The sequence below is a fragment of the Pollicipes pollicipes genome, unplaced genomic scaffold, assembly GCF_011947565.3.
Source record: "Pollicipes pollicipes isolate AB1234 unplaced genomic scaffold, Ppol_2.1 Scaffold_2555;HRSCAF=2994_pilon_pilon_pilon, whole genome shotgun sequence".
Classification (NCBI taxonomy): domain Eukaryota; kingdom Metazoa; phylum Arthropoda; class Thecostraca; order Pollicipedomorpha; family Pollicipedidae; genus Pollicipes; species Pollicipes pollicipes.
The window spans coordinates 16,147,228-16,170,810 of NW_023596136.1; the positions used below are offsets into that span (position 1 = coordinate 16,147,228).

General features: G+C 52.9%; 1 protein-coding gene across 1 annotated transcript in view; it reads right to left on the reverse strand.

The window, feature by feature from the left end:
• The window catches only part of LOC119098529 (protein bark beetle), a 58,481-nt gene that overhangs the window by 13,952 nt on the left and 20,946 nt on the right, over positions 1–23,583 (reverse strand). Inside the window, exons 8-27 of the mRNA XM_037221487.1 lie at positions 23,127–23,368; positions 21,650–21,781; positions 20,973–21,090; positions 18,757–20,037; positions 18,271–18,428; positions 17,509–17,672; positions 16,456–16,682; positions 15,451–15,639; positions 14,361–14,578; positions 13,490–13,597; positions 10,196–10,322; positions 9,785–9,920; positions 9,611–9,615; positions 9,206–9,408; positions 7,968–7,972; positions 3,806–4,576; positions 2,012–2,168; positions 1,218–1,921; positions 602–720; positions 284–422 (exon numbers count right to left, since the gene is read on the reverse strand). Coding sequence (XP_037077382.1) covers positions 284–422; positions 602–720; positions 1,218–1,921; positions 2,012–2,168; positions 3,806–4,576; positions 7,968–7,972; positions 9,206–9,408; positions 9,611–9,615; positions 9,785–9,920; positions 10,196–10,322; positions 13,490–13,597; positions 14,361–14,578; positions 15,451–15,639; positions 16,456–16,682; positions 17,509–17,672; positions 18,271–18,428; positions 18,757–20,037; positions 20,973–21,090; positions 21,650–21,781; positions 23,127–23,368 — 5,203 coding nt within the window. The remainder of the gene's footprint in view (positions 1–283; positions 423–601; positions 721–1,217; positions 1,922–2,011; positions 2,169–3,805; positions 4,577–7,967; positions 7,973–9,205; positions 9,409–9,610; positions 9,616–9,784; positions 9,921–10,195; positions 10,323–13,489; positions 13,598–14,360; positions 14,579–15,450; positions 15,640–16,455; positions 16,683–17,508; positions 17,673–18,270; positions 18,429–18,756; positions 20,038–20,972; positions 21,091–21,649; positions 21,782–23,126; positions 23,369–23,583) is intronic.

Here is a 23,583-nt window from a genome sequence, read left to right on the forward strand (position 1 = left end):
GTGAGGCTCCAGCGGTGCTTACCGGAGCTCTGTCAGTGACAGGGTTGAGTGAGTCTCCGCCAGGGTTGAGTGAGCCTCTGGCGGTGCTCACCGGAGTTCCGCCAGAGCAAAGGCTGGGTGAGCCCTCGGCGGTACTCACCGAAGCTCCGTCAGTGCAAGGGTTGACAGAGTCTCCGGCGGTGCTCATCAGAGCTCCGTCAGTGCAAGGGTTGACAGAGTCTCCGGCGGTGCTCATCAGAGCTCCGTCAGTGCAAGGGTTGACTGAGACTCCAGAGGTACTCACCGGAATCCAACCGTCTTAACCTCTCCGGCCGATTTGAATATCTTGACGCAGTCTACGGGCTGATCGTCGTACTTGTAGTAGAGCAGCAGTCTCTCTTTCAGCACGACTTCTTTCTGAGCATCGCATATGTCCAGCATGCCTGGCCATCAGACGGTTCGTGATGGCAACGAATGTTTGGGTGAGAATCGAGAGGTATAGTATGAAGCAAAAGCAACGTTTAAAATACAGTTTTACCTTGAACTCTTATTGTTTGAGCAAAAACTTCGTTCAAAAACATGGCCTCTAACAGCAATTAAAAGACTTTCAGTTGGCACCCACCGAACAAGTTGTAGGGGAGTGGCACCTGCTCCAGCGGCTGGAAGGAGCTGTATTCCGAGCTACGCGCCTCGCCGGTGAGCATAATGGTGTTGACGCCGATGCCGAGGCTGTCCTGCACACTGCGGCGGGGTCAGGCAGCGTAAGCGGGGCCGCCAGCTCCCGCATCCACCACCCGCTCCCGCAGCTCCCAGGGCCGATCAGAGGACATGAATGCTGACGGACGAGTGGCCAGCAGGACCGCCGGGGTCTCTAGCTCCCAGTGCCGATCAGAGGCCATGGGTGCTGACGGACGCCGCCAGGTGTGAGGCGCCTCACAGTGCATAGTCATGGAACGGAGCACAAGCGTTACTCCCAACTCAGAATCGCTTGTTTGGTAAATGTGACCAAGCTAACGTTGTCAGCAGGCCGTGAAATGCGCCGGTTCCGGTGTTAGCCGCTCGGCAACGCGGCTTACCAGACAGCAAGAGAATAAAGGCATTGGTGCTATCACGGTGTGCTATATATTAGTGCTATCGACAGGTTACTGTGTTTAGCACTTAGTGAGGAAGGCTCAGAGGTTGAGTGCTGCACTCAGTTGTCTGAGGTGTAGCAACTCCAGCGATCGGGGAAGACTGACCTGAGGTGTAGCAGCTCTATCGAGCGGGGAGGACTGACAGCCGTCACGCCGTCGCCCAGACTCCGCTGCACGTGCACGGCGCGCACGTCCGGCGCACGCAGCACGGACAGCACGGCCGGAGACATCTGGCCGTGCAGTCTGCCGGCGTCTAATACATCCACAAAGCGTAGCACCGAGCGGCGGTCGTCGGCAACGTGCTCCGGCAGACTGGCCGTCTCCAGCAGACCGGCCGCAAACCGGACGCCGCCCCAGGCGCCAGCAACGTCGGCCGCGTTCGGCGCGACGCAGTCGACGAACACGAACTGGTCCCGCCAGTCGCAACGGTACACATAGTCGTCCTGGCGTCCTGTCTCGCGCGGTGCACAGTCGGCCAGCCGGCTCTCGCTGCCGGCGCAGCGCTGCGGTGCCGGCCACGACGAGATCCAATTCAGCGACAGCTCGTGGTATTCCACCCGCGGTCCGTGCGCCACGTGGGCGCTGACGTCGCTGAGGCCCAGCTGGCGGCAGATCACCTCGGCGTTGCGTTCGGAGAACCGCCAGTCGCACACGGGCACCCACTGCACGGTGGTGGCGTTGAAGAGCTCGAGGAAGCCGCCGGTGGCCGAGCAGTTGCCGGCGGCGCAGAGCCGGACAGATACAGTTCGGGCCTCCTCAGAGCGGCTCAGCTCGGTCGGGCGCGCCCCCGGAGCGTAGCGAGCTCGTCCCTGCCGGTCGAGGTCCGGGTCTGGTGCCGCCTGCCGCGCGGCCGGCTCGGGCGTCGCCGGACGCCGGCCGCCGGTCAGCGGACGCAGCACAATGCGACGCTCCTCGTCGCCCATCGCCAGCAGGCGACCCAGCACCAGCAGGCCGACCGACGGAGCGAACTCGAGCTTCACGCCCGGCTCCAGCCGCAGTGTAGTGCCCGGCATAACAGTCAGGTCTGATCGCACCACGTACGGCTCCGCGCGCCATCTGTGGACAAAACACCATACCAGTAATTTTGTCTCCCTAGCCTAGCAGGGACATCCATCTTATCGCAGTTGAGTAGGTAGAATGATGTTTTAACAACAGCGTGGGGGTGCAACACATTACAGTGAATTAGCTACTTGCAGTGTGGATATATATTAATTCAACTTGCAAACATACGTGGGTCAAAATGGCCTCGGATGTATTTCATGCAAAACGTCATTTCAGCGACCTGACGATGGAACGTTCGGCTGGTTTGTCAGCTGCGGTATTTAGAGCGAGGCCGTAAGCCGAGCGGGTCTTACTTGAACGAGAGGAAAATGTTTGACTTGAGCGGATCGGCCCGGCACAGCTCGGCACAGCCCCGCCCGGCCCAGCCCGGCTCAGCCCCGCCCGGGCCCGCCCGGCACGGCCCGGCCCCGCCCTGCACGGCCCGGCCCCGCCCGGAATGGCCCAGCCCCGTCCGGCCTGGTCCAGCCCCGCCTGGCTCGGCACAGCCTGGTCCAGCCCTGTCCGGCCCGGTCCAGCCCCGCCTGGCTCGGCACAGCCTGGTCCAGCCCTGTCCGGCCCGGTCCAGCCCCGCCCGGCCCGGCACAGCCCGGCCCAGCCCCGCCCAGCCCTACCCAGTTCGGCCGGCACGTTTTGTGGAAGATTACACCTTTGCAACTATTGATTGCAGATTCATGCAGCTTTCAGCAACAAGCAAAAAGCCTGACTCTTTAAAAAATGTGCCGAAAGTTATTAGACATTTGCATGCGAGCTATATGGTAATGATATTTTCCTGGAGCACTGTAATAATATGACGATTTCACCTCCTTCTCTGAAATACGTAAGAAAAAGGCAAAATTTTTCAGTTGCAGAAAAGCTGAAGAACACGAGTCGTAACCAATTCCAGATCTCGACGAACCAGATTCCCAATGGTACGAAACTAGCATATTCCTAACGGCAAAAAATGGTGGGTCTGCTTTGCTGACGTGGGCTGCAGACAATGCCATGCTCCGAAGCTAAACATATACATTGTGACGTAGCCTGTTTTAAGCGAAACAGTTTCACTGTCATTTCTGTAGGGTCATTTCTTCAGGTACTGAATTTCAGTACCTGAGATTATGCCGTCCATGGTCAAAACAGGCTGCAAGGTGCGTTAGCACTATTCCATGAAAGTTTCGGAAAATGAGCACAATCCCATGCTCGAAAGATATTCCACAGATATCAATGAAATATGCATCAGTCTATTAAGAATGATCGAATTACGGCTGAATTTACAATTGAAATTGCTTGCCTAGCCGCAGTCAAAATTGGACAGACTTGAAGCAGACGCATGTAAATTGGCACGAATTCTGCTTTATTCGACCTCTGACCTTTCATTTTCATGATGATAGACTTGCCAGCGTACTGCTGATAGCTGTAATCGCTAGTTGCCGGGGGTGTCTGGCTCCACTCGCTCAGCTTTTGGCATCATCCATGAAACCGCCGACAACATTAACATCTGTTATCGCCCCGCCTTCCTCGCCGTGAGCAATGTGCTCTACTGGTATGCATGATGCCCATTGGGTGCACGTTGCCAGCTGTCGAGCTTCGCTCGTAAAGGGATCTTTACATGTTACGGGTCTTCAGCACAGACAGCTGGTCGTTGGTGCACTAACCTGAGCGTTATGTTGCGCTGCAGCCGGCCGCCCAGCTTCTCCAGGTCGACCGGCGCGTCCTGTGTAAACTCTTGCTGCTGCGGCCCGTCCAGGTCGGCATTCATCAGGAACGGACTGAACGCCACGGACGTGAATCCGTTCCAGTCGTCGAAGTCGAAGATGCGCTGCCGGATGAGGCGCGGATCGGCCACCCCCCACCAGTTGCGCTGCGCGCGCATCTGGGCGCCTAGGCTGCAACGCCGGGTGGCGGCCAGCAGCACGTACTCCAGCCTGTTGTCGCCCAGCAGGTTGTCGGTGACGTTGACCGGCTGCAGGCCGCGCACGGCGATCACTTGACTGGGCCGGTCGGGCGCCGCCGGCTCGTTGAAGCGGATCTCGTTGCGCGTGACCTCAGCGCTGACGTTGCCCACGACTGCCGTCTGACCGTCGGCGCGCAGCTGCAGCATGAACGGCGCGCGGTTGCGCCGCATGGTGTTGCCCGTGACGAGCACCTCCTTCTCCATGCCGCTGACGGCGAGCACACCCTGGTCGGCCGCGTTGTCCAGGAAGTGGTTGCCGCGGATGACGACGCGCGCGAAGTGACCCTCGACGGCAGCGCGGAAATCTAGGTTGGAGACGAACTGGTTATCTGAGACGTAGACCGAGTGGGTGAAGTTCTCGTCGTACTGCCAGACGTACGGCAGGCTGATCTCCAGGCCGCCATGCTGGTTGGTCGACACGCTGTTGTTGTGCAGCACCCAATGGAACAGGTTGTTTGCCAGCCACAGATCCCTGGAAGAGCCACAGTGGTAAGACGGAGGTCGCGCACCGGTGCTGGAGGCACGAGAGTTACATTGTATCTCACTGGTAAAAGGCCCTAACAATCCCTTCCGCTTTGAGCACCTATCGGTGTACTCATAAAACTGCAGTAACATTGGAAATTAGTTACGAAACTGTGAGTGTGTTCAAGGTGAGTTCAGGTGTTCAAGGTGTTCAAAAAGTGAGTTCAAGGGTCATTGAAAATATTTGCAGAGAGAACGTTCGTAAAGCACACCGGGTGGCCGGTTGAATATTCTTCGCTCGAGTGGGGGATCAATTTGACCCCTTGAGGTCTCAAAACTAAGAGAACTGGAGTCACGAAACTCATTGGGTGGATTGGCCTGTAAGTGAGCTCATTTTGTGAAATTTGAGGTTCCTAAGTTTCGACCTTCAGATCAAATAAGTTCAAATAGGGTAGAATTCCAGACTGGTGTTCAAAGTGGCCCCAGACCTCCTCATAATTTGACCGACCGCCTTGAACCTAAACACTTGTTCTAAACAGAAGGCTACTTGTGCTTATTTAAGGCCAGTGACCTTACCTGATCTTTGGAAAGTCATGGTGGCCAAAATCATACAAGACTGTTTGGAATTTTTGCCTATCAATAAGAGCCAATAATCGCACTAGGCGATGTGTTCCAAAAAACAAAATGTTGACTAGGGCCTTTTAGGTCGGTGACCTACTGTGACATTTAATCAGTTCGTGGACGATGTTTGATGTCGCCCATTTCATTAATTGGCTTAGACCTCGATCTGACCTTTATAACTGACTCAATGAACTTTGTCGGAATCCTAAATGCAGTTGTTTTATTATATAAGGGTCTATCTCATGGATGCATGGCTTCGTTTAACACTCCGTTGTCGCATCAGATTAAATATTTATAAAAATCGCCTTCACTGACAGCCACGGCCTGACTTTCATCTGGCATATGTCAGCGACCTCCATAGGAGGCATCTATTTTTGCACCAAAAGATCCGCTATTTAGTTGCCTACAGCAATACAAAGTTAAGCGCGGCTACGTAGCGCCACCCGGGAAATATTCCGTAAAAAACCTAAGGGGGGGGGGCCAATTGCCCCTCACGCGAGCGTGGGTTAAAGGTTAAAGCACTGAGAAAGCGTTACCGTTGAAGGCAAATGCTGTAAACACGTGGGATTGGTTAACATGGTACAGGACAACAGAATATGCTCTTGGTCCATTCAGCACAGAGAGTAGGATAAAGTGCCCTGATCACGCCACCCTGCATAATTGCGCCACTCCCCTATACTCTCTTCAGAGCAGGAATATATGCACTCAGAAAAATAGTTTGGTAGAGGACGATCCTTGATTAGCCGGGACCGCTCGCTTACACTTGGTTCAGCGTTGCATATGTCTCAGGCAAGGTCTTCAAGTTTTGTCTTGTTTGCATAGTACCTTCAGGGTTTTCAACTGCCTCCTGAGCCACTTCTCCCTGTGACTCGTCAGCACGCCATTTAAGGCTCAGTTTTGTCAACAGTTCAACAGGTTTCGCCGGATTTACGTTGGTTTCCGAGTGCTGATAATTTCTACACTGCCACTATACGACTGATGGCATATTCCTATTTGTGCCAGTACTGAAAGGTCTGTATTGCGCTAGTGCGGTGCCATTAAGGCATAGTGGCACAAGTGCATTAGGTGACGCTCACTGCTGAGTACCAGTGGTTATGTGCAGTGATGTAGTAGTGGTGTCCCGCATATTCGTCATAATCATGCGTCACATATATCGCCGACGATGTGGAACCCCGTGCGTGGGCACCAAGTCAAGATGGCAGGCATACTTCGTCACACATCGCATCGGCTACAACCGCTATATGTGGAATTCACCAACGCTTATCAATGAAATATTTTTGAGATATGCCACCAGTAGCTATGCAGTAGCCAAGATCAAGGGATCGCGTTGTACGAATGGAGTAAGCTCAGTGAAATTATGTTCTTGGAGGCTCGTCGACGTAGAGGGCTTCAGAGTCAGGGACTGAATATCCCCGTTTCACGACCTATTCGCCGAAGATTACTTCCGGAATGTGCCGAACGGTGATTTGTCGTGATGATTCATATATGAATACCAACAACTCAGGGGTTACGCGGGCACTGGTAATGGACAGGGAGGTGATGCGGTGGACCTGACGACCGGTGGAGATGCGGGTGGAACGGGACATGTTACGCCCGCACGTGACCAACACAAGTGATCATGTACCCTGGGGCATGTCACGCCCGCACGTGACCAACACAAGTGATCATGTACCCTGGGGCATGTCACGCCCGCACGTGACCAACACAAGTGATCATGTACCCTGGGGCATGTCACGCCCGCACGTGACCAACACAAGTGATCATGTACCCTGGGGCATGTCACGCCCGCACGTGACCAACACAAGTGATCATGTACCCTGGGGTATGTCACGCCCGCACGTGACCAACACAAGTGATCATGTACCCTGGGGCATGTCACGCCTGCACGTGACCAACACAAGTGATCATGTACCCTGGGGCATGTCACGCCCGCACGTGACCAACACAAGTGATCATGTACCCTGGGGCATGTCACGCCCGCACGTGACCAACACAAGTGATCATGTACCCTGGGGCATGTCACGCCCGCACGTGACCAACACAAGTGATCATGTACCCTGGGGCATGTCACGCCCGCACGTGACCAACACAAGTGATCATGTACCCTGAGGCATGTCACGCCCGCACGTGACCAACACAAGTGATCATGTACCCTGGGGCATGCCCCACACACCGAAATATAATGAAATCAAATGAGACTAGTGCGAGTCTCCAAAGAGAGAGATTCCATAGCCGATGAACTGACCGAAGAGGAGACCATTGAAACCGTAGGCGTAGCCACTGGGGGTCAGCAGCTAGGAGGAAGGATTCCCCCTAATTGTCACGAGATGGGATTTTTCCCCCAGTGCTGCTTAAATAATGCATATTTTTCACTTTATCTCATTAAGGATGGCATTTCAGGTCAGATTGTCTCCCAGATTTCAGTTTGACCCCTCCATTGCTGATTTGTTTCCAATTTCGGAGGCATGGTTGCCACATGATCGCATGATTGTTTTGTCACGCCGAAGCCAACTTAAGTAGAAGAAAGCGCCAAAGCCGGTGTTAAAAAGCTATGATCCTGTCAGCATCTCCAATAAAGGAGAAATGAAGTATAAATGTCCTTTGTGACGAACCTCAAAGCTAAGCCGACCGTTGAGAGTCGCAAAAGGAAGGAGATAAGCCCTAATGCACGAGCGAAGAGCCGCTGCTTCACGAGTTATATCTGTATCATGTGTGGTGAACGGGTGGCGATACATAGCAAGGTATGTTTACAGTGTGTTAAGTGTGATGGGTGGTCTCACGATATCTGTTCAGACGCCGTTCACCAGCCGGGTACGCGAGCAACGAGGGGAGACATATATGGAGTAATTAGTGATACGCGTTTAAAACACTACTGGCATAAGTAAACCAGTAGCAGCACTCACATGATAAATATTGAGAAAATAAAAGCTTTTTCAGTCATCTGTAAGCAGGCTTACAGGGGATGGGTATGCGATGCAGTTGAGGCTATACAGAAACGCATTAAGCCCAGAGATGTACTGAATTTTGAAGCATTTACAAGGTCTACAATTAAAAATAGCTTTCATCCTACTTAACTTGGGTGCCGATAGAAAAAGGTAAAAAAAAATAGAGCAGACAGACTTTAAGAATGTATTGTAATAGCTCCAATGGTTTCCTGGCTATATCGCTTCTCCATCAAGATGGCGCAATAGAGTATCTTCCGCATCTGGGTTACTACGAGCACACAATTCGACAATTTGTTATGCTCTATTTTCAAATTCAAGAGCGGCCGGGACTCTAAGCGACACCAACAAACAGATATGGCCAAGCAGCACGAACTCTCCCATGAGTATGAACCCTACCAACAGCGCGCTAGATGGCAGCCTACTACGGAACTGGTGCTGGACAAGCACCAACCAATCCGCTGTACTGCGTCGCTGTTAGGCCGTGGCGGTATCAACAAGATGGACTTCATCTAATGCGTCAATGCCTTCGTCTACGCTTGTTTCGCTGCTTGATAGCGCAATAAATGACGTACTTGTAATCAAACAAAATATCATGTCACATACGATTAGACCGCGATAAATTCGTGCAGAGATTGCGAGGAAATGCACTGGATGCAAGTGGAAATACCGAAGTAAGCTTTACTGAGCAAAAGTTTTGCGGTACTTGGTACAGTTTGATTTTGAAACCCTACAAATACTCATCCAAACCAAAGAAGCTTGTTTTGCAGCCCGAGTTAGACATGTCTTTATCTACGTGTCTCGTTGAATGTCAACTTTAAAGACTACCTACAAATGATGGTATCGTGATAATTCAATCACTATGAGGCACCACTGTGCCTGGTAAAGCCAAGAACACAGAGTGAGCACTGTTGGCGACATGAAGACACTACGCTTGACGTCACGTGCACCAGACTGGGCGTGGGGATGATGTTTGACCGGTGCCCTTACTTGGTGACCTGCCGTAGGGTTGCTGTTTGGCCGGCGCCCTCACCTGATGACCTGCCGTAAGGGTGCTGTTTGACCGGTGCTCTCACCTGGTGACCTGCCGGATGCCAGCACCGTTGCCGCCTGATTTTCGTGTTGTTTATCATGACGGTGACCTCAGATATATTTTGTGAGGTGATCTCCGTATAGGGCGAGAGGAAGTACACGGCCTCCTCCGCATTTCCAGAGATCTCTGAGTCGTACACTTCGATGGATTCGTTGGATTTTCTCAGCCGCAGCTCATGAAGATCTCCTACGATATCTGGATTAGCGGCAATCATCGGTAATAGGCATCACTTTGCGCATAGTGATAAGAACAGCCAAGCACCACAGCGTAAGCCCAATATTAATGCATTGGTCTCTCAAACGCCAAAAGGTCTGTTAAGCCAGTATAATGTAGGCAATCAATGTTCCGATGTTCGATCCCTCGGTGTCCGTCTATCGACACAGGGTACTGAAGCTGACATGCACATGATGACGAACGTTATCCACGGTCTCTTGAATAGTGGTGGCAGATGCGTCGACAGGGACTCCGTAAAATACCGTAATTTAGTTGAGGACTGCAGTATCTTATCATTTCACGAACGTGTGATAGAATTGGGCATACACGTCAGTCCAAATTGTCTTACCTGTCATAGTGGAGCGCCGAAATGCCGCGCCTGTTTGCGGTGATCTTTGAGTTGAAGATGCGGACGCGAGGAGCGCGGCCTGGTATAGCCATCCGTCTCAGGAGGGAGGTGGGCCGAGGGTTGCGCACGTCAGAGCCTGCCAGCGGCGCACGTCAGGCGGCCGGACAATGTATCAGTCGTGGACATCTTGTGAGGACAAATCGATTAGCAATGTCTCCATCCGGACACTTTGAAGCCAGTCAGGGGGCAATAGGGCACCTCAAATGGTAATGATAACTTGTGAAGACAAGGGTGACTGCCGCGTAACTGTGGAAAGATAAGTGACAGAAACTCACACCCGACAGCCGAGATTAAAAGTACATCACGCGCTTGTTTACAACAGCCATGATAATGAAAATTCATCGAACTCACGTCTGACGGCGGTGAGCAGGAAGACTGCGCCTCCGCGGGTTGTGGCCGGCGCAGTGTACTGCAGCACCAGCTGGAAGCTGGACGAGCTCAGCGGGAACGCCAGGAGGTCCCGGCGTAGCCGCCACACCTGGGCACGCACCGAGGCCCAGCTAGGTCAATGGCGGACACAGGTCAGTCTCAGCATCATTCGCAGTCTCTGGATACCTGCGCACAGGGGGGCAACGGAATGCTGCCCGTTCATGAACATGGTTGCGTCATCTGTCACCGAACTTCGTGTACATGCGGCACTATGGCACGCCACAGAAGAAACCGAGAACACAGAAACTGCTCTTCGTCTATATTGGTCCCGACCCTACACCGACATTCAGTCATTCTGCCAACGCTGGCTGAATGTCTGGCATTGGTCCCGAAGCTACACCGACATTGTCATTCCGCCAACGCTTGCGGGATCTGTGGCTAAGAGCTTTCTAAAGGCTTATTGTTGACGGAAGTACAAGGTTGATCATGATTCTGAGTCAGTCGAGTGGGCAAATCAAAGGGATCATCATGGAGCCAGTCGACGTCTGCACAGTTGTCCGAATGTTGTCCGGATTTGCATCAAGATCTCATGCTCCTTAGCTCAGGATATACAATCTTCGCTTGCAGACCGATGAATCTTCTCATCATTTGTCCACAACTTGCTGTGTTGAAATTGGTGAATTGAGGAGCTACAGCTGACCTTTAAAGCAACACACACATACACACACACACACACGCACACGCACGCGCACACACACACACACACACGCACACGCACACGCACACGCACACGCACACGCACACGCACACGCACGCGCACGCGCACGCGCACGCGCACGCGCACGCACACGCACGCGCACACGCACACGCACACGCACACGCACACGCACACACACACCTGCAGACTTAACAAGTTTGTTGACGGGTTCTGAGCGGGCATAGCTAGTTTCATCCGGCGGCCAGCACAAGGCCGGGCAACCAGGTTACCATACGCTGAGCCTTTTGAGCTTTTTGAACGTTTGGCTTATATAAGTGAAGCTGATCTGGCCTACAGCGATTTGATTTTCTCCCAACCACTTCGGCAAACGCACCTTCCAAAACAGAAAGCGCCAGTCCTGAGATTTGTATATCAGTGCAGCGTAGCTGGACGGTATAACCGTATACTCGTACGGTACAGTTAACAACTAATACAACAGACAACCGTAAGTTTGGGCTGGGATGTCAGGCGGTCCACTCTTACTGCCCTGAAAATCCTATCACAAACATGTGCCCCTTCTCGTATGTAAGCGGAATCTGTTATGACAAACATGTAGCTTCTTCTTGTATCTGGGCCCTACGCCGTCTGTTCAGAAACGAACTTTATTCAAATACATTGAGCGGGGAGGAGACATCAGTATTTTAAGTCAACATCTTTAGACAAGACCGTAGGTCCCATGCTAAAAGTTGAAGACACCGGGAGGAAGAGGGGCATGGCTTCTCAAAATGTACGGAAAGCTCCAAACATGCGTTCGCTAGCGCGTTTCTGCCATACACATGCAGTGCTGTGACACCAGTCTAACGCAGGCGACCAGACCAGCCTTGGTATTGGCGTGTTCCTGTTGGCAAGGTCGGGACTTTCTGGCCGCTGCAGCACCCTCACTGTTCTTCATAGCATAACACCATTGGGATGCCCCTAGTATCCAGTCCTTTATTATTTCCATGTACACCCTCATTTGGAACTTTATACCCAGTATTTGCGTTACTCAATTCGTGCCTTCAGGCTTAGCTTATTTCTGTCAATCGTCAGCCTCATGTCGTTGGGAGCGTTGGTTTTTCCGTACTTGATATTGGCAAGAGAAGTTTTCTTGACTGCTGTATGCGCAAATTCCTTAGTTCATCTCCGATGATGTCATTTTAAGTGACATTGATTGCAACTGCGTTTAATTAGGCAATCGACAAATCATAATTAACAGCTCAATGACACCATAGCCAGCACTTGCCACTGGCTTCAAGTTTGTACACCCAACGCATGGCGGAGGCCCTGAGTGGCCCACCGCCACAAGGAATACGACAGCCCTCTCCTAACAGCGTTTTGTCGACACGGCTCCTCGCCGTTTGTGCACCTTGAGCTAGTCGCAAACAGACTAACAGCGTGCGCAGGCGTGTGCCAGATCATTAGCTCTGGCAATGAGCTGGGACGTGGAGCGTCTCTACTGCCATAGCCACTGCTGTTCGTTACCTTATACTACTAACATGTAATAAAATACGTTAGTTTCTGCGCACCTACAGGCGAGTTGATATTTGTCCACAAGAGCGTCGCAGACTTAAATACCTTACTTAAAAGATAGTTCACTGCCCGGTGGAGGGTCGAGGTTTCTTTTCGCGATAAAGAGTGGTTTGCGAGGAGGGAGGTGTAATGGTTGAGAGGTTAGCGCCTCCAGCCTCCACGTGAAGAATCAGGTTCGAGCCACAGTGGCGTCATGACCACTGGGTGCTAAATGTCCTCTGCAGTCGCCCGCACTTTGCAAAAGGGTGCGCGACGACACGTTTACGTTTTTAGAGTGTTTTTCAGCTGTTATTGAAAGGTTCAACACCAACAATTTATCGCATGCGTATCAGGCAGGTTTGAAAACAAATATTACGGCGACTTAAACAGCCATTTGAAGCTAGCAAAAAAGTCCTTTTGACTTGGCATTTTCCCTCATAAAAATACCAGTCACAAACATAAGTTAGCTCAATGTATGCTTGCGGTTGTCCGATAAGGAGGATGAGAATATGGAGAGCCCACGGTTACAGCCCTTGCTACTGTCACCGCGGCCTCCTAGCTGAACCTTCGTCGTCGTCCGACGGTGGGTCCAATCTCACCTCCACGACCTACTGTATCTAGTAAACTTCGTGGCAGATTCGATCTCACCCCCACGTCTTGGTATATCTAGTCTGCTTTGTGGTAGGTTCGATCTCACCTGCACGTGCGGCTGCATCTAGTAAACTTCGTGGTAGGCCGGATCTCACCTCCACGTCCGGCTGTGTCTAGAAAACCTCGTGGCATGCTCGATTTCACTTCCACGTCCAGTTGCATCTAGTAAACTTCGTGGTAGGTCCCATATCACCTGCACGTCCTGCTGCATTTAGTAAACTTCGTGGTAGGTCCGATCTCACCTCCACGCCCGGCTGTTTTTAGTAAACTTCGTGGTAGGTCCGGACTTACCTCTACGTCTAGCTGTATCTATTAAACTTTGTGGCAGGTCCGATCTCACCTCCACGTCTGGTTGCATCTAATAAACTTCGTGGTCTCACCTCCACGTCCGGCTGTATCTGGTAGAAGTCGTAAATGGCGATATCTTCGGTGGATTCCTCAGCGCCCGGGTTCAGAACCTGGATGCCAATGACATTCTCGCGGGCTGTCTGAGGAGTAACGATTGAATGTGATGGATGAAGTGTGTTAGGAAGCGACAAAGATGGGGTGATTTTAATAAAAAATTAACGGTGTGACGGCTAAGTAATACCATGACTTCATCGTTGTTGCGTGTTTAAGAACACCGTAACAGACAGAAACGCCTGATAAAACTTTGTTAACTACTATTGCATTATTAATAAAAACTGCGCGAAGGAGAACGTAAGCTACGTGAGAAAGGAACGGAAAATATATCGAACAAAATTGACACATTACGTCCGAACATGTAGCAAAGGAGACCATATATCCATGCCGTTTGTGTCGTTTTTATTATCCTCACACAATCTCGGGATCATCTTGTTAAGCGCGGCACCGTAACCGACATAACACCCCTCAAACTATGACATCCTTAATCCTGCCCCCACCCTCACCCCGCTCCTGGTGTTATTAACATAATCGCATATCCCGGCACTCTTCTCCTCCATGTCATCCAATGTTTGTGCTACGTTATCAAATTCTTAGCGACGACACACAAATGGCTTATATGTGGTGGGCGTGTCGAGTGGTCAAAGACGGACACAAATCAATATTTCTGTGCCCTCATTATATGCGGCATCACTTCGTTGTCCAAAATAGTGTCGAGTCCTACGGCGGACTACGGCTCGTAGATATTTCAACTACGATGGGGCTTATCCTAATTCTGCCGGGAGCTACGTGCACATTATGCGCTCTCGCAACTGGCATTGGCGTATCACATTCACTGCAATAACATACCTGGATATTGTATATCTTTTCGATGGCACCTATCGCACCCTCTGTGATGAGGTAGATGGGTTTGTTAAGCTCCAGTTCCAGATGGGTGTCGGCAGATGGCACCAGGATCTTGCGCTCGGGCGCCGCGCTGACCCAGCGCACCAGCTCTCTCTGCTCGTAACGGCTGAGGGAGGGCTCGTAGTGCAGTCCAGACTGGCCGTTCGCCTTCAGCAGACAGTCTGCAATAGCCAATCACTTCTCACCAAAAAAATCTGACCCCATCTTTCGCAATGTGACTTAAGTCTTAATTCATCTTAAACTTGAGGAGCACTGATGTCAATGCCGGCGCACTGATCCTGATCCTTAGCAAGACCGGCGTTCTGACCTTGATTGCTGCTCAGACCGGCGCACTGACCCTGATCGCTGGTCAGACCGGCGCACTGACCCTGATCGCTGGTCAGACCGGTACACTGACCCTGATCGCTGGTCAGACCGGTACACTGACCCTGATCGCTGGTCAGACCGGTACACTGGTCCTGATCGCTGGTCAGACCGGTACACTGATCATGGTCGCTGGCCGGAGCGGTACACTGACCCTGATCGCTGGTCAGACCGGTACACTGATCATGGTCGCTGGCCGGACCGGTACACTGATCATGATCGCTGGCCGGACCGGTACACTTATCATGGTCGCTGGCCGGACCGGTACACTGATCATGATCGCTGGCCGGAGCGGTACACTGCCCTGTGCTGATCTGATCCGGATCTGATCCATTGCCCGGTGCACTGATGCACTGGGCAAGGTGCAAGGAACAGCGCGATGCACTGATCATGATCACTGGTCAGACCGGGGCACTGATCCTGATCGCTGGTCAGATCTGCGCACTGATCCTGATCGCTGGTCAGACCGGCACACTGATCCTGACCGGCGGTTACGCCAGCGCACTGATCCTGATCGCTGGTCAGACTGGTGCATTGACCCCGATCGGTGGTTAGGCCAGCGCACTGATCCTGATCGCTGGCCAGACTGGCGCACTGATAGCGCATTGATCCTGACCGCTGGCCAGACCGGCGCACTGATCCTGATCCGTAGCCAGACCGGCACACTGACCAGACATCTCAAGCCACAGGTTGCGCATGGAGATGCCGTGGCCGCGGTTTTGGCTAGACTCCACGTGCTTCATGTGGTTGACGTCGTCGATTTTGTAAATATCTGAGTACATGATGCCTAAGCCATCGCCATCGTTCATGGACAGCTTCACGTGCTCCAGGACGTGGTGGTTGAAGTCCAATCGGAGAGCTGCAAAGTGATAAGATATGAGTGATCTACCAGTCGGTTCAATAGGCCCTGCAGTTTTAAACCATCAAAATACTATAATAACCAGGAAAACGGTATAGTTTCCTTTTCGGTCCGGTTTTCGGTGTTTTAATACTCTTGACTTTCGGAGAGGAAGCAGGTCAAACTTGAGGAGAAACGCATGTTGTGTATTTTGGGCCTGGTATAGCAATGTTCTTCTGTTAAGCTCTTCTCTCTCTCCCCTTCGTACTATGTTGTAAAGCCCCCCTAGCAACAGTCGTAGGGTAAAATATTCCCATGTCATTAAAGGTGTAGCCCAACCATTGTATGCACAAGCCATAGTCGACATGCGACAGGATGATTACATCGGGTAAGTTCTCACCGCGATATACACGAGTCGAAATTTTAATCGGAACTGCTTCGAGGTTTCAATCAAGCTGGATATTTGAATGTGTTACAATCATATTCTTGTCTGAGGACAATGGGAGCTCACTGTACTCGTGGTCAATGTTATTGCCCGCTGGCACCCAGTAGGCATCAAACAGACGGAATAATCCAGCTAACGGTGAAACAGAAAACCGCCTCGATTTAAAACGCTACCACGCTTATGAAGGCAGCGCAGCCCCAGTTTAACCACATGCTATTTCACTGTCACCTAAGATCAAGGCAAGTGCTGCTGGCGTCAGCAGAGCCGTGGTGGGATTAGTAAACGTGACAATGCCTAAGATCAAGGCAGCCTTTTAACAGATCGCACCGTGACGTTTTCCGCCTTTGTCTCCTTCTGCGCCACCACTGCTGTCAGTGGCGGCCCCCTCTCACCGGGCCCGAACGCATCGGTGGCGTAGTCCACCAGACCGGCGCGCTCCAACAGAACGTTCTTCAGGATGTTCTTCTCCGACGGCACGCCGAACCGCACGCCGGCCCACGTGACGTCATAGCAGCGGAGCGTGACGTCACGATCGTGAGAGCAGGTGTGTTCTAGGTCGTCCGCACCCTCAAACTGGCACTGGGTCAGGTCCGTGTCCGTGTGGCTGCACCGAACTGTGCTGCAGGGACACGGATTGACACCAGCTGTGATCGAAATGCCCCAGTACTGAACATCGCTGAAACCTCTCTGCAGCCTTGTACATGCTAATGTGATGATATCCAGTAAGTATAAAGTAAGTAAAGTAAGGACGGAAGTAAGTAAGAAGTATATTGCAATGGGATTCATACTGTCAATCCAGTGTTCTGAATATGAACAAGGGAACGCTTTTCCTCGTACATTGCACTCTACGGATCTAATATATGCGTAGTCTACCTCGACCATTTAAGACGGCTCGCGTTAAGTGTGATACACCAGGGTGGACCCACTCGGTGCAATGCTCTAATCAACTGCATCCGAGTTTAACGGTTCCAGTTTCTGTCTCTCCCACACAGCGACTGGCGACTCGAAACATCAGCAACTCGCGAACGCAAAATAGGGTCACCGTGCGCAGGGATGAACTATACGGTTTTCTTTTAGTTTAATTAAACAAGCGCATTTCCAACGCAGTAGCCGTGACGATGGAGACCGGGTTTTGCAGGCTGAGTGCAGCGAATCTGAATTACGAGACGTGCGATTAGATTGAATCAAATAAAGGAGATGTTAATGGCAGCTGGAGCCTGACCATGGAGATCAAATTATTTGCTAGTCGTAGCAGTGCACGATACAATAAAGATAGTCTGGCAGACTTGCCCAGCTTGAAGACCGAAGCTGGAATCATACATGAAACCGGAAATGTACAAATGAGCAACAATTTTTGTGTATTCAACTCAGTTTGCTCGATGTTTTCCTCGTGCTCAAAATTTGTTTATGCTAAATATCTGAAAGCACTTGAGCAAGCGGAGCACCTGATGAGAACGCGCGAGTCGAGTCCGTCGGCCGGTTGCTGGCCTGGGTCGAGCGTCCAATCGGCCGGGTTGAGCACCCAGCCGAGCTGGTGGCACACCAGAGCCGCTGGCAGCCGGCTCCAGCCGTGGCTACACACCGTGCCCCATTCGTTGTTGATGTGCACCTGGCGGAGGAGGCCGGCCACAGAGCCCGCTGGTCAAGTCATCATGTCAGCGGAGGGCGGCCACAAGGCCCGCTGGTTAGGTCACCATGGCAGAGGAGGCCGGCCACAGAGCCCGCTGGTCAGGCCATTATCACCTGGTCCCACCGGCAGGACGGTGGGCCACCTTCCCGGGTCAGACGAGGGTCACACCAGCAGAGCGGTATGCCACTTAACTGGGTCAGACGAGGGTTACACCGGCAGGACGGTGTACGATTTTCCCGTAGCATATGAGGCTTGCACTACCAGAGCAGTACCCGGGGTCATAGGCGGGTCAGACGAGGACCATGCTAAGAGGTTATCAGTCCATCATCACCGGCCAGAGACACTCTTAGCAAGGCACATCTCTCGGGGTTTATATTCCAGCAGTACTAGCCTTGATCAAGGCTTTGACCAAATGCGCCTCACTGGCCTCGCTCGCAGCAGTAGCTAAACCACGCTGACCTGGCCGATGCACTCACATGTGTCTCACCGGGATGCATAGCCTAACAGGCCCGGTGGCCGAGCTGGCCATGACTGGGCTCCTGGCCGCAGCCGGAGCCCGGCCGTGGATCCCACTGACCTGGAGTCGACCCTCGCGTTCGGTCCGGCCGCCGACCAGCCGCACCGGCGCCATGCTGACGTTACTGCGTACGCCCCGCTCCAGCAGGCTGAGCGTGACCCGCTTCTCCTTGGCCAGCGAGGATCCCTCAGCGTGCAGGTGGCCAGCTACCATCATGCCTGAGGCCACGGCTGAAGGTCACCGGCCGCCGACCGGGTGGTCCGCTTGCCACCGGTGGGGCAGTGACCAGTGTGCACCCCTGTACACACGGCCGCAGACAAGACAACACTCACGTGCAGGGAGAGAGCTATGGTAACAGATAGGGTGGAGCGATGGGGGGACAAAGATTGCAAATTTACTTGTCTCGTGTTTCCCGGATGACTTTGCTTTTTCTTGTGGGCACACTGTGAACAGACTTACGTCTTTGGGCCACAGCAAATTTGGGCGGCACGAAGCCAAAACAAATGTCTAGGTCCGGCAAGTGCATGGCCCCTCTCGTCAACCCACCGACGCTGTGTGGGAAAAGCAGGCGAACGCCAAAGGCCACCGTCAGGCGCGCGCCGGGCCGTACGAAGATGTCGCGGGTCACGGTCAGCGTGCCCTCAGGCAACACAACCTGACCGTCGATCTCGCCGCCGATCTCGCCCCGCTCGTTCGGCCCGAAGCTCGGCACGAATTGCTGGTTGAGCGAAGTGAGCGACGAGTGCGGGTCGTTTTCGCTCAGCAGGAACGGCTCGAAGTCGGCCTTGGCCAGGTTGTAGCGGTCCTTGCGATCGAAGATGCGCTCGTACACGAGGCGCGAGCGCTTGAAGCCGAACCAATTGTGTGAGACGTTGGCGTTGGCGCTCTGGTCCTCGAAGTGGACGCCCAGTTCGTAGCGCGAGTCGGGGTTCTCCAGGATGTTGCGGTAGACGACGGCCGACGCCGAGGAAACGGCGACCACGGCCGCCACACGGTTGCGAGGGTTCAGGCTGGGAAACGGCTCTGACACGCTATTGCGCAGCAGAAAGTTCTCAGTGAAGAGGATGCGCTGTCGCGGTGAGCGGGTGAACTGCGACGAGCCCACGCTCACCACGTACATCCCTTTGTTCCTCTCGAAAAAGTTCTGGGTGATGCGAAGCTGCAGTGGCAACAGTTCCACCTCGGGCGTGTCGCCACTGAAGACGCGCAGTGTCGCCACACGCTGATCGGCAAAGTAGTTGTTGTCGATGCTGCCGAAGATGTTGGCTATCGGCGCCATGCTGATGGCGAGCCGCCGGTTGGCGATGAAGCGGTTGTGGCCGATCTGGAGCGCGGTGATGCCTCGCGTCACGTTCTGACACGACCACACGTCTACGGCGTCGCCGCGGCCCGCTTCAAACACATTGCCGCTGATGTTCACAAATGCGCTGCGGCAGAAGTTTCCAACAAATACACCCTGCTCTAAATTGCCAGAGACGCTCGAGTACGACACCACGAGCTCCTCGCGGAAAGCGATCCAGCGGCGCGTGTCGTTCAGCCAAAGTGACACGCCTCGGCCCGAGTTACCGCGCACTTCGCTCCACGAGACGTTCTGCGCGCCGCCAGCATACGTGATGTTGATGCCGTCACCCAAGTTGCCGCTGATCTGCGACCACGTGACGTTCACATCGCCGGCGCCGCCCCATACGTGTACGCCGGCCACGTGGGAGTTGTTGGCTACGGTCGTGCGGTGCACGTGCACGAGCGAGCGCATGTTCTCGATGGCGATGCCACGCCCGTTATTGTTGGACACGTCCGAGTTGGACACGTTCAGGTCGTGGGTCTTCCCTGTGGAGGGGCGGCACACAGTCAGCGTAGAGGCCGGCAAACCCCAATCGTTCATCAATCACGCCTCAACCCGCACATGCCGGCGCTGGTGAGTGGGTGTGTGAATGCGTTTGCCTGTGTGGCTGCGTGCAAGTGCGCGTGTGCAGGCGTGCGCATGCGCATGTAGGTGTGTGTAGGCATACGATATGCGTCCGAGCGTGCGTGCGTGTCTCCTGGCCAGCGCGGTTTGGAGATTAACGACCTTAGCTGCTGATTACCATATTCCGTTCACGCATGATGCATGATATACCTATAATATGTTCACACACATTCGGTAACAGCTGATTCCGTTCATGTATGGTGTTGCGCCCTGTAGTTTCCACGCAGTGTGTCCATGTCGCAACGATTACAGTCTGTTTCGAACTGGCTAGATGACGATCCACTGGTGCAACCTCCCTTTGAAGAGCCTCATCACCAAGATATTACCTTACCCAGTGAGTTATCACAAAACGCAAAGCGGCCGGTCCGTCCGGGTGGTCTTGTTGGTTAGGGCAGCGTGCATGCCTTACTATCCACCTATCCGTGGTACTAAGGGTTTTAAGTCTCTTTAAGCGTTCGGTATTTCCCCTGACAGGAATGGCCTGCGGTCAGTGGCAGCGGCCGCACTAAAGGCCATATGACGTCAGAGGGCAGGACGGATTGTGGTGGTATGTTACGCTTTTGTCTTAAAATTTTGCACTTGACCTGGAACTTCACAATCGGCGGTTTGGTTCATTGCTTACGCAACAAATACGGCTTAGCGTGGACGCTGATCCCAAAAACTACTAATCAAAAGTTCAGGACTGAAGTCTTAACAGCGCTGTGGTTGCACGGATGGGCAGTGATTCTACACCATCAGAGGTAAACTGAGACAGTGGCCGGGACTGCGCCGCCGGCACCCCAACAGGGACGCGTACCTGGCCCGGCGGTGATGGCCATCAGCACCTCCGTCTGGGTCTGGTTACCGGCAGAGAAGGTCACTAGCAAATGGTTCCTGGTGGTGACCAGACTCTGGGGCCGTGTGCCGTTTCGAATCTGAAAACCGGAGATCAGGATCGTGATTGGCGCGGTCGTATCTCTGGCACGGGATTCATACCATTTCCACCAATCAGCAAGAAGTTGAGACCGATTATGGGTAGAAGAGCCAAGCAAACCGGAATATGCTAAGAAAGGCGTTCAACTGAACCATCTATACGCCGTTGTACGCGGCTGTGTATTTGAGTTCCTTCCGTTCCCAATAGCCACACAATAATGAAGACTATCTAGGAGGATGCTCTGTTAAACACTGGTGCACCATGATCTAGTACGCTCACATGTATGATGGGGCTGATATGTCAAAGCGCAATCTCCCATAAACATTTTACCTTCGCTAACTGCAGCAGATGACACGTGACAGCATTAATCAATTTTTACCAGTTACCACAAGAAAGCACGCAAGACGTTTGAAACGGAGGTCAAACTATCAACATTCATTGAGTGGTCAGAACGGACAAAAACGTTTCGCCTGACCGTCCTGGACAGATAGCAAACGCAGCCATAGCACTGCAGGCACAGCGGATACACTTCGCGAGCTCAGACCGCACAGAAAACTTACCCGGAACGAGCCGAGCAGAGGCGATGTGGCGCTCATGCCGTCAAAGAAGCTGATCTGAGCGTCCTCGTCTATGTCGCTCGTCAGATACAGGAAGCTGACCGTCATCACCAGATCGTGACGAGAGTGGAAGGTCTGCCAACAACCGAACGTAGCGGTCGATAGCTCGAGTTGTCGTTTGGCTCCACGAGGTGTACGATGAAATCATATCTTTTAAAGACGCATGCGTAACGGCCGAAGCATGCATATTTTCTTTACACATAAGCGTACATACTTACCATCTAATGAAGGAACATCAGCGAATACTGGAAATATGACATCCTGTAGTGACCCAAATGAATGCATGCATAATGCAACAAGTAAAAAATAAACGGATGACAGACTTGCTTTTGTCCCATACTGAGCGCAAGCTAATCACAGAACATCGATTAATAACTCGAAGCGCAGCAGTAAAACATTTCCTGATATTTCTAAACGAGGATGGTTTACAAAACCGTCGGGTGGTTTATGGTGTTCTGATCCTGCTATCCCATAATGTGGTTGGTAGGATCACACTCAAACCTGCAAAAAGACGTGCTGAATTCACTAAATGGCGAAGGACGCACCAAAATTACCTAACGCAAAAGTAGCAAACTCCCAAAGTGACAAACGCGACAAACTCACCCATTGACCCAGTCATAAAGAGCTACTACCACTAATGAGAAAGCAACCAGCTCACTGGCTGACCTCAGACCTAGCAAACTCCATGACTGATGTGAAACATGACAAGCTCACTAGCCGGCCATAGCTGCGACAAACTCATTGACTGATCGCCAAACATGACAGGCTCACTAGCCGGCCACAGCTGCGACAAACTCATTGACTGATCTCCAAAGCCAACGTATGACGAAGCTGCTGGCTGATTTTGTGGTCGAAAAGTTAATCCGCAACATAGCGCTCCAAGATGACGAGCGAAGTATCACGTGGGAGGTTAATGCTGTAAAACACATTATTTATGAAACAAAATTACTTAAAAGAACAATGATAGGTCCATCTGGGCAATTCTCTATGAACGAGCCTAATTCTTATTGTTCTATTCCTTTACGGTGTTCGTTGGTGCTGTACTACCCAAGCTCCCGCCCCAAATCACCTTATGAGTCACCCCAAGCTCCCGCCCAAAATCACCTTATGAGCCACCCCAAGCGCTCACCCCAAGTCACCTTCTGACCTGCCCCCAGCTCCGCCACGAGTTACCTTCTGACCCGCCCAGCTCCCGTCCCAAGTCACCTGACTCGCCTCCAGCGTCCAATCCGAGTAACCTTTTGACCCCCCCCCCCCCTTCCCAGCTCCGCACCGAGTCACCATCTGACCCTACCCCAGCTCCGTCCCGAGTTACCCTCTGATCCACCCCCCAGCTCCGCCCCGAGTCACCATCTGACTCGCCCCCAGCGCCTGCTCAGAGTCACCTCCATGCCCGCCACCAGAGCCCGTCCAGAGTCACCTTCTGGCAGCGGATCGGCCGGTAACTGGTCCGTAACTGCTGGGCCACGGAGTGGATGGGGTAGACCTGTTGGACGGTGGTGCCCGAACTACAGAAGTCGGTGACGGGCGCGCCGTCCACCTCGCGCCGCGCCATCTCCCGGTCGTGTTGCACCAGGCGCACGCCGTCGGCGCCGTTCTCACGCACACTGCAGTCGTGCACGTGCACCAGGCCCGTGGATGTGTTGATGTAGATGCCGGTGCCTGGCGGGATGAAACGGACAGGTGAGTACACGCGGTGGGTCAGCTGGCCCGCAGAGCCCGTCCGTCCAATAACGGCAGATTGTGGAAACGGTCCACTACAGAGGATTTAAATTGGTGGCGCCGAATCTTCCGGTGTCAAGAACATTGTGGGTCTTTTCCGGTAAAAACGTGTGGCCCAAACGGCATTTGGTTAGTTTCAGTGAGCCTTCAGTTGG